Source organism: Gymnogyps californianus, chromosome 1 (genome assembly GCF_018139145.2).
Source record: "Gymnogyps californianus isolate 813 chromosome 1, ASM1813914v2, whole genome shotgun sequence".
NCBI lineage: Eukaryota > Metazoa > Chordata > Aves > Accipitriformes > Cathartidae > Gymnogyps > Gymnogyps californianus.
In genome coordinates, this window is record NC_059471.1 from 182,262,449 (window position 1) to 182,273,819 (window position 11,371).

Genomic DNA, 11,371 nt, shown 5'->3' on the forward strand with positions numbered 1-11,371 from the left:
GTTATTTTCACTTACTATGGAATACAGTCACAGTAGCTGTAATCTTCCCCCTTTACAAGACCTTGTTCTTAATCAGTCTTAATCAAGTAGATGAAATACTACTTTTCCAATAAGATCAGGAAAAATGGAAATTTGCATTTAAATGCCATACACTTCCCTCATCTTTATGCAAGAAGGATATACCATGTTAAAGATTATGCTGCAAGAAAAAAAAATTAATGCAATTACACCATGCTCAGCTTAGGGGATCAATCTGCTAAAGCACTTGAAGTACAGTGCTAAAATCCAGACTTCTTAGCATTAAGGGAAAAAGTAAAAATCAGAAATTTATAGACTATAGCTTTTGATCCTACAAACACATTCAGTATAGCACTCTCACCAAGATCAACAAGACTACTCATGTACACAGAACAGAGAAGGCAAACCGTAAGAAGGCAACTTAATTTATCTTTTCATCAATGTTATAATATCCATGATACAATCAACCACCTGAAAACTAAGTATTACCTACAAGGGACACTCAGTAATTTAAGAGGAAAAGACATACCTCAAGTAAACAGAACTACATGTGCTAAAACCTCATTTCTTAAATGAGATTTGATCACTTTTTAGGGGAAAATTATTAAAAACTTCTACCATGCACTTAAGACCAGATATGCTTCACTGAATATGTGTTGTCCCAGATACAAAAATAGCATACCATGCATTAGTAAAAGAGTCATAAAATGTCTGTATATTAAACTTGGTACAATGTTTTGTTTTTATTTTTGTTATTATTACCTAATGCAGTAAAGAGTTCCAAACCAGTCTAATGCTAGAGTAGTTTTTTGAACTGTGGACCTGACTGAGAAAGCTACCCCAGGACACCTTACCAAAGTTAAAAAATATGGCCTATCCATTTTTTTAAAACTATGATTAAGAAATGTTTGTTACTTAACTCTGATGGAATCAAGACTTCACTCAAGCAGGAAACACCAATTTTGCGCTCTCAGATGGCATCAGTCAAACTAGGGACCAGGATAACCAACCCATCTTCAGGGGGTAAAAAACACCTGGAGGATTCGTAGTAGAGACTGAAGGAGAGAACTGTCTCAAATTTCCAGGTATGCTGTTTTGAGGGGCAAACCTTAAAAACTAAGACAACTTCACAACAAGGTGAACTGATTCACTCTAAATCAGCAAATAATTGACATTTATAGGCATTTCAAATAAATCAGTCACCTCAAATTGCTTGATGAAAACAGTATAACCAAGTTTCATTATACGGAAGTCACTTAGAGCCAACAAGTTGATAACAGAAATACACAGATATTGGAATAGCCCCAAATCTTTACCTAAAGGTAAGCAAAAATATGCATGTATGATTTGCTGAAAATTACACTCAAAGATGGTGGTTTAGGTATTAATAATATTGGAAATAATTGTACAGTTTAATTAGTTTTAGGTGTTTTCGCTTAGTTGGATTACATATCCTTGAAAAGATCTAAATTTTCCTTGAGCAAGTAGAATCCAAAAACTATAGAACATGTTCATGAACGTGTTCCCAGTTCAAGTCTAGCCTACTTCAGTACTCAGTGTTTACTTCCGAGTGGAGCTTCAGATCACTTCATAAGATATATCTGCTGTCATCTGTAAAATGTTTCTTGCCTGTCTGAAGCAGATTATAATATACAAGGGACAATTTATACTCTCGAGTCCCCTGAAATGCCAGATACGGAATAAAACACGAGGAAATGGAATGAAGCTGCCTCAGGGGAAGTTCAGATTGGACATTAGGAAAAGGTTCTTCACTTAGAGGGTGGTCGGTCACTGGAACAGGCTCCCCAGGGAAGCGCTCATGGCACCAACCCTGTCAGAGCTCAAGGAGCATCTGGACAACTCTTAGTCATATGGTTTAGCTTTAGGTAGTCCTGCAAGGAGCAGGGAGTTGGACTCAACAATCCTTATGGGTCCCTTCCAATTTGAGATATTCTATGATTCCATGAAAACCTCATATCCCTCCAGAGCACAAGAGGAGCTTGCGTAACCAAGGTCTATGGTACCTTTGCAGACATGCAACGTATCAAAATTTGCAGAATATCTTTAGAACATTCCACAACAGTGGAATTTGTTCTGATAATAAAGACATGGAAAACCCATGCAATGACAAGTGGAGCACATAACAACGTATTTTACCAAAGTGTATGTTCTCCCTTTGATACCCAACAGGTTTTGATATCATATGGATTCAGTGTTATCACTGCAGAGGATGAAATAGAAGATGAAATTCTAAACCTTGCAAATATAAACTCCAACAACATTCTCCTTCCAGCAGCTGATGACAAAATACCTTATTTGAAAGTCTGAGGGTCCTCACAGATTGCATTTGCTCATCTTCCAATCTTAATTCAGGCTAGTGTGAATCCATTGATCACGCAAAGAGGTTGAAAAACAGAATTAGAATGTTCCTTTATATCTTCAGGTATTACATGTCACCTCATTTCCTCGAAAAGCAACAGTAACTGTTGGTCACACTCTTCTTCCAAACAGAAGCTATTTGCCAATACTATATTCCCATTTAGGCATAACTTTTCTTTATTCTTTATTTGAACAATTTCTTGGCAAGTATTGACAATTACAAAGCACAATGCTTAACATTTCAACCTACTTTCCTCTTCCTATTTTCCTACGCTCAGATTGTTTTCAAAACACACATTACTTTTGACCTTAAACTATTTTTAGTTAATATTATTTTCTTGTAAAAGAATATATTCCTCAAAGCTGTATAAAAACATGTGATCTTTTACTTCATTCTCATGGTTAGAAGCAAACAAGCTTTGTTTAGAAATATTGTAAACCAACATTAAAAAGTTAAAGTCATAGGTATTTTAAACTTGCTTTAACTGAAGACACTAAACAGACTAAATCTATCTTTAGTATGAGTTTAGATCAGTTATTCCAACCTCTTACAGCCCCTACAGACAACAACACTCAGAAAACAGTTCACTGCAGGTGTTATTTTTCTTTGGGTCCCATTGAAGTGGGATGAAATGGTGATTATTTCTGGCATTTACAAAGGACTGCTCATCTCTGTGATTAAGGGCCATTAGTCTGGTTCCTGGTTGTGTTCTCATCAATTACTGGACTTAGAGTTTCTCCAATATAATCTACAGATTACAGAGTACTTATTTTATTATCTTTCCCAATATAGGCATACGAGCAACAAATGTTTTGGTCCTTTTACTCCTATACAAAATATTCAAATATTAAAACACAATCACCAGTTGATAACCATGCCTTATATCCAAATATATGTTCATATTGGGTCAGTCAATTAAAATTACCAACAAAAGACTGTATTCTTATGAATGATCAAATGTAGAGACTCAGGGCAGCCCAAAACAGGATTGCTTCTAGCCTTCGTACATTAACTTACAAGAACAAAAGAATGAAGCTATTACAACACTTGCAAATGCACCTTGATTTCTTAAACAAAAATTCAACAAATACTAAAAATCAATAATAAATTTACACAAGTTTTAAAATTTCGCAGCTGCATGACCACATATGGACATCATTCACTCAACAACAACAACAAAATAGTACTAGCAGGAAAGTAGCTAGTTGATTTCTAAAATTCTCTCATGGTTTGTAATTTCTTCATGTAATTTAAATTCACCTGTGGTTTACTGCACATTTTGATTTAATAAAACTTATTACCACAGTATCAACATCACAGAAGTACAACGGTATTCATTCTTTACCTTAACACCCAGGTTGACAGAAAAATATTTGAACAGTATGACTATGATTTTAGTATTTCCCATTGCTGTCAAAAGCGTTATGAATGCATTCCTCAGTTATATATAAGACAGAATTAAACAACATGTAACCTAGATTTATTTATATTGACTGATAGGTCAGCCCTTCGACTTCAAAATCAAAACAGTTAACTTCAATACACAATAAAGACACTTCAAAGAGACACTCATTCCATCACTGTGTACTGCTGGGACATCGTATCTTCTGAACACAAGCTATTTCACTTTTAACAGCAAAACTGTGCAAATTGTCCAGAGACATAGGTGAGGAGGTTTTTTTTTTTTTTACCCTCCTCACTGTGCACAAGTACAGATTAAGCAATACTGAGTACAAAGTGGAACAACTGTATTGCTGAAAGCAAATTAGGACTCCTGTTTAAAGGCACAGCATCCAATTTTTGTTGTTGCACAATTGCAACTATAAAAATAAGAAAGGTAAGAACGGGTTTGTACCTGTATTTCTACTCTGATTAGGCTAGCCAAAATTGCTTGACTAAGTACACTCATGATGAATAGATGCCTTCAAAATTAAATTTTCTTTCAGAATTAGCAAGTTCTTGAAAGTTCAAGACGATGATAATTATTCTACTCTATCACATACAAACCAAACCATAATTTTATTCAAAATGTAGGTAAATCCATAAAAAAAAAAATTTAGGGGGCAGAGAGAAAAAAAAATATATCACTTAGCTCCATTTTTAAGAAATCTCAGTCTAAATATTTCACATTCCTCTTCAGAAATAAAAGCTTTGTTCAACTATATGCACCGAGATTATTTCAAATCAACTAATCAATCAGTCAAATTCTCCCTACAGCTCCCCATGCTCAGTTCCCACAATGTGCTGCAATAGCCTAAGCAGCACTTCACACATACCACCAAGAGGCTGACCAAAAAGCCTGATTCAGTCAAAATTAATGGATTGCATTTTTATATTAAAATTTCAGTGTGAACTTTACATTAACCATCATGTAAGTATTTTGTATACACTTACCAATTTTCCATTTAAGTAAAGACTTTTCATTAAAAAATAATCTAACTCCTAAATCAATGTTTGACTTCCAATTTTCAGGCAAAAGCCTGAAACAAACATGATTTTGAGTTTAACATGCTGTCACCCTGCCTAATCAATTAACAGAAGAAAACTGCATCTACACATTTCCATTGCAAGTATTCTCCCAGAAGAATTTAAACCAGAACATTTTGTGTATCTTTATAAGCTGTTGGTGAAATGCTGCACCATTCCACATGCAGTGAGACAAATTTAACACCAAACTTCAACCACAAGGTCTTAAAGTCAAAAATCAGCAACTTAAACCTCATTTGAAAGAAAAAGCAGCCAATTCTCAATTCTATCCTTGGAACACTGACGTAGTGTTCCTTGTTTCTCATATGAAGCCATCAGAACAGTTTAGGATATTATTCCAAATGTTACTGAGGAGCAGGTCCGTAACATCTCATCATGCTTTCAGTGAAATCAAGTAAAATCTTCCATTAATGTTCAATCTAGATTCTGTTCACGTACAGCATGATGATGGATGATCAAATGTGGAAAACACTGAGAAGACCACAGTGTAAAACGCTATTAAAGCTAAGCACTTCAGCATCAAGGTTATCATCAATGACGGGCACTGCAGGGTTTTCAAGTAGGGCTATATATGCATGTTCATCAAGATTCATGAGTTTTCATTGCAACCATAATTAAAATGCTTATGCATTTTTGGTGGGGAAATTCTTTAAATACACTTCTGGAGGGGAAATCCTTTAAGGTTGAAATTTTCATAGCTACCGATCATTCACTGGGAAGGAATTTTACCCCACTTACATTTTTACTTATTCTCTTCAGTGACTGAGTTTTACAATTAAACAGCCAATAAAATTCTCACAAAAAATGAGAGTATTTTCTTCACCTTCCAGGAAATGTGCTTTATGGATAACAACAGTACTCTCTCTGGACTCACCAGAACTTCAGAAGTGATGTGTATCAGAGACACATCTGAAAAAACTTAAAATACTATACTTCTGTAGTTTTCATAATTTGCAAGTCTTAAAAATCAAGACCAGATTAAGAATCTATCTCATCACTCTAAAGTGATGACTGGCACCAAAACTCATTGGCTATCAGGGCTGCAAATCAACATCTTCCTTCTGGTCTAATCCTGACTAGCTTCAGTTTCCAGATAGTGTCTTAAATCTTTATCTGCTTGTCTAAAAATCCTTATCCTAGAAGACATCTTCTTATGTAAGTATTTCAGCACAGGACTCAGCATCCTATCAAAACAGACAAAGGCTCTTAAAGCTCTTCTCTGAAAGGCAAGGAGTCCGCCTTCTCTATTAAATTTTGAGATTTTTGAACTCATTCCAAATGAACACCTGTGACATGTGGACACCAGAACTGGACAGTATGAATGGTTTCACTAATATACTACTGTATACAGCACATCTTTGTACTGCTACTCAGTATTCCCTGTTCAAACATCTAACGATTGCATTTGTTCGCTTAGCCACCAAATAAACTCCTCGTGATAGTTATTTGTCCACTGTAACAGCCTAACTCTTTTCCAAGTTACTGCTTTTAAAAATACAAATAACATCTATATTCTCATCTGCTCACAAATTGCTACGGCAAGCAATAGATGAATTTTCCCAGTGGGGAAATTCTGGGAGAGAGAAAAAATTGGTGAAACTGACTGCTAAGGCTGTGCTGTCAGCCATTATTAGTCACTATTACCCACTATAAGTGAACCATTTATTGGCAGGTGATACTTGAAGGTGAGAAACGTGGTCTCACATTCTAGACCATGGAGGGCCAATGTGCATAAGAGGTAGCAAAGTAAAGAGTACGAAAGCATTTGTAATGTCATATTTAAGTAACTGAGACAACATCTGACTAAGAGAGCCACAGAAGAACAGGAACCACAGGGAAAGCAGGGCTGAAAGTGGTCTTAAAAGTAAAGACAAGAAATTATACCTCAATATGGGGAGAAAATTACAGACATATTCACACAAGAAGTCGTCACACAAGAACTGACAGGGTCTTCATCACCTCTTTAAGAAAACTGTTCCAAGATCAGTAACTTTCAGTATTGAGAAAACTGTACCTCAGTGACACTGTAAAAACAGAAAAACTTGGCAAGGTTCTCAAGAATATCACTGCAGCTACAAAGGCATTAAATAACACCATCAAGACCAGTTGGTCATGCAAATTATACAGTGGCTAAAAAAACTGATGAACATCAACAGCTCTTCAATTTCTGAGAGTAGATACAGGAAGACACTGACTGAGTTCAAATTTGTCTGCAGCTGTAACAATCAATATTTTTTGTCTTTCTAAATGAGAAGTTAAAATCTCCACAAACAATAAAAATTCTCCTCACTTGCCAAGCATCAGTAGAATTTCAAAACACTGAGAAGTAATCATATCATATCCTAAAACTGTGAGATATACAATGAAATACAGCATTTCTTCTCTTCCAAAACAGAATTCTAGGTCTTTCAACACCAGAACCTGAAGGTCCTTTGGATAATATTGCAAGAAAGACTCATACATAATTCAAGTTCTGTGGAATGACAGTGTGTTTTTTATGCTGAATTCACTAATAAAAGTAGTCAACATTATTTAAAACAACTGATAAATGAAGGAGGTTCTTGCTTGGAAAAGCTTACATTTGATGTTTATTTAATGTATGTCTAGAAAAATAAGATAAATGGAGAGATGGAAGAATCCTCAGTGTCTCCTAGTTTAATAATTTAATTTATTAACTGCCCATAAAAGAATACAATAAAGACCATTGGGACAAACTAGCCCAAAATCTTGTCCCTGAGGACACAACAGTCAAAAGACACTAGCCTTGTCTGTCCATCGAAGCAATATATTTTAACTTACACTATCCCCAAGCTACTCTTAAAAAGATCCAATGAAACAAATTCTACAGCTTACTAAACTGCCTGTTGACATGTTTCCTGATTCTATCAATTCTCTTCCAACATCTAACTCTAAAAATGTTGCATTTCAAGTCAGTTTCATTTCTTTCTCTCTGCACTGCACATGAAGAACTAATGAAGAAATTCAATGCCCTCTTTACAGATACTACAAGATTTGCCTCTCTTTGCCCTATTCTTTAGTTCCTTCTTTCTTAGAGGAAACCCCCAAAGCTTTATACTTTCCTTATATAGCTTATTGTTCTCTACACTCTAAATTCTGAAGAGCATGGACAAGACTTTCAGTATAAGCCAGTAATTTTAAAAGGACCATATTTCAGTGCTTTGAAGCTCAAACAGAACAAGCTGATATGGCATTGCTCATATTTTTTCAGCAATATGTACTACTGAATGAATGAAAATTGCAATTCTGAATCATGACTTAGAGCACTTCAACTGTTCTGTTTCCTTACCGACGCCCCAAAAGATCAAAAAGCTATTGACAAAATACTTCTGAAAAAAGCATTTGGACTAGACATACCCCTTAATTTGTGATGTTAAATACATAGCTCTAAGTATTAATTCTATGAATGCACATTTATACACATTTATGTTTCTAGATTTAATAGTTCATGAGTCAAAGTTAACAGGACTTTGCCATAGCTGATTCAGTCTTAATCAGACTTCAGATTAATATCAATGTCATAATCACAGCTAGATATATTTACTTTCAGAGAACGTTTAGAAGCTTTTTCCACTTCACCGATTTTTTCATGTTAAAATATTTAATGTACTAAAAAAATTATAGCAGAGTAAACTTACTGTTTTAGTCATCATGTAAACTTGTCATAAAGTTACTTTCACTTTGAAAAATATTAACCGTTTGAGACATTTTTTTAGTACTCAGGAAGTACCCAACAGAACCATAAAAAATAAAAAAAAATGGAACCATAAAAAAAAAAATTTCTTAGAAGATTACAAGCCTGAGCGCCCTTTTACTACCGCTGGTCATTTTCAACACTACCATGTGCATTGATTTCCTTTTTCTAGTTGCTTATACTTTTTCAGTTTAAGAGCAGTCTGTTCGTATGCCAAAACTGAACATATACTCAGCAGTATTTGAATAATGCATCAGAATGTATGCTTCTGACACATGCTGCAGTATCAACACCGTTAAATATAGTCTTTTATAGAACTGGAACAGTGAGTGATGACAGCTGAAATGAGGTGGGCAAGTTCTACTTTTGTGTATTCATACTTAATTTTCAGTAAGTTAATGCTTCAGCCTTTGTCTTTGGGTGACAGTTTCACACAGGAAGAGATGAAGAGGTTGAGTGGTGGAAAAAGTGTCAGTTCCTCCCCCCCCCCCCCAACGTCCTGTTTCCTAGCCTCAGAGAACTACAACTACAGAAGCTTAATTACCAAATACATGCTAGAAAGAGATGTTTCTTTAACCTAATCCTTTTCAACCATGGATTATTCTGTTGACAATCTGTATGGCATACTAAGAAATATTTTCTGTCTGACCAGGGAAATATACCTTTTTAAACGTTTATTGTGGAACAGGTATAATAAGGGCTGGTTTGCACCTTCGGGGGCTGTTTCTCAGGCAGTTAACCCGTTCACAGTCAAAATAAAATTTAAACTTAAGGCTTATCACAGCGGCGGACGGGCTTCAGGGCACCCCACCCAGGGTACAGATATAATTTCTGACAACTTGAAGGTGACGCCAGGGCCGTTTCCTCCTTTCAGCCTGGGTAATGGAAGAAACGCCTGGTAGCGGAGCTATTCTCCCCCGCCTCAATCCCTGCTTCAGTACTTCTCCCCGCGAGGCCAAACAAGCTCCCCGCGGGCTCCGGGCCCCTCGCTGTCCGGGGCCGCCACCCGGGGCCGCCATCCGGCACCGCGCCCCGCCAGTCACACCGCTCCCTCCCCTCCCCCCGCCGCTCGCCGCCCGGCAGGGAGCTGACCTCGGTGCCTGCCCCCGCCGGGCGCCTCAGCGGCGCGGCGCGGCCCTGCCGGCCGCCAGCAGCCCAGGCCAAGCCGAAGCGGCCGGTGCCCTCCTGACAGGGACTGAGAGACCCGGGCGGCGGCAAGCGGGGGGGGAATGGTGCTGCCCCCCTCCCCCTGTCACCCGCCTTCCCTCCCCCCCCCCCTCCCGGCAGCCCCCAGCGCAGGCGAAGGGCCGAGCCGCCCCCGGGAGCTGGGGGGGGGGGGGGAGCTGAGGGAAAGGAGGTCGGTCCCTCCACCAGCCAAGCGGCACGGGGGGCGGAGGGAGCCGCCCGCGCCGATCAGCCCAGGCCCCCCCGCCCTTCCCTCACCAGGTGTCGCCCTTGCGGAGGGCGGTTTTGAGCAGCGCCGCGACGTCCGTGCGCTGGGTCTCCAGATCCGCCGCGCCTCCCTCCGCCATCTTCTCCCCCCGGCAGCAGCGGCGGCGGCGGCAGCGGCAGCAGGGGCAGGAGCGGGCCGCGCTGCATGCTGGGAGTGACGCCGACCGGGAGACGCCCTCGCCCCCCTCCCTTCCCAGCATCCGCAGGGCGGGGACCGAGCGGAACCCGGCGAGGCGTCGCGGTGCGGCGCCCCCTCGCGGCCAGGAGGTCTTTCGTCTCACCACCTGGAACGGACGCGCATGCGCGCAGCGCCGGCTGGTCTGCGGCGGGGCGCCGCCTCCTGCACCCGGCGGGGGCTCTCGGGGCGGCCCCGTCTTCCGAGCGGGGGCAGCGGCGCAGCGCGGTGCCGTGGGACGGTGTCCCGGCACGGGTCATCGGCCAGGGTGGTGCCTCGGAGGGTGCCATGGCGGGGGTCTGGGTGTCGGCAGCGGCTCAGGCGCGCTGTGCTGCAGCGCCGCGAGGGCGGCGGCCTCCTGCCCGGCTGGGCGCCGCGGCGTTGCCTCAGGTGGCTTGACCGGCCCGCCCTGAGGCCTGCGCTGCGGTGCCAGCGCTGCCGGTGATGCACGGTGTGGCGGCCTCAAACCCGCTTGGGCGGGCCTGCTTTGGCGGCGGGCGCCGGCCCGGTGCGGCCCTGAGGCCTGGCGGCTGCCTGCCTCGGCTGAGCGCCCACGGCATCCCCGGCCTTCCCGTCCTGGCTTGGGTCGCGTCTTGTGAGACCGTGGTTTGAAATGTGTCAGAAAGAGGAGATCGTATTTATAGAATAAGGAACCATCTCCTTTGCGACGTTCCCTTCAGTGTTTTAGTTTAAGCATGTGCATAATTAGATGCTGTATGCCTTGCTAACAAAGGAGTGGTTGATTCCCATAATTCATTTAATGATATAGTCTGTATTATTGTGCATTGGGGATTTAAATAGGCTGTGACGCGCATTAACTTTCCCAGACCTTTGCAGAAACCAATGAATAATTTGTTATGTTTGGTTCAGTCACCCTTGCCTGAAGCTTGTACAAACAGTGCAACCTGTCATTTGGTGTTTCGCCAAAAAAATAAGTCCATATGTTACATTACATTAACAGGGTTCTCTCTGTCTTCACACTTGTATATAGATTTCATAAAATCAAAGTGGTACAGAAATTTTGGGCTGGGGTGCTGGTTACAAATGTGTGAAAAGAAAGTTTGTTTCTTTAGATTTAGCTGGTGTATCTACAATGCATGCAATTGTATATCTAGCCCCCTTCCTCCACCCAAGTCATTATGGCATG

At 40.5% G+C, this 11,371-nt stretch overlaps 1 protein-coding gene across 6 annotated transcripts in view; it reads right to left on the minus strand.

Annotated features, from left to right (window-relative positions):
• USP15 (ubiquitin specific peptidase 15) overlaps positions 1–10,146 on the minus strand; it is a 70,701-nt gene extending 60,555 nt beyond the window's left edge. For all 6 annotated transcript variants that reach the window (XM_050914512.1, XM_050914480.1, XM_050914566.1 and 3 more), the window contains exon 1: positions 10,041–10,146. In XM_050914512.1, the coding sequence (XP_050770469.1) occupies positions 10,041–10,129 (89 nt within the window). In that variant the 5' untranslated portion in view covers positions 10,130–10,146. The remainder of the gene's footprint in view (positions 1–10,040) is intronic.
• Between the last annotated feature and the right edge of the window lie 1,225 nt (positions 10,147–11,371).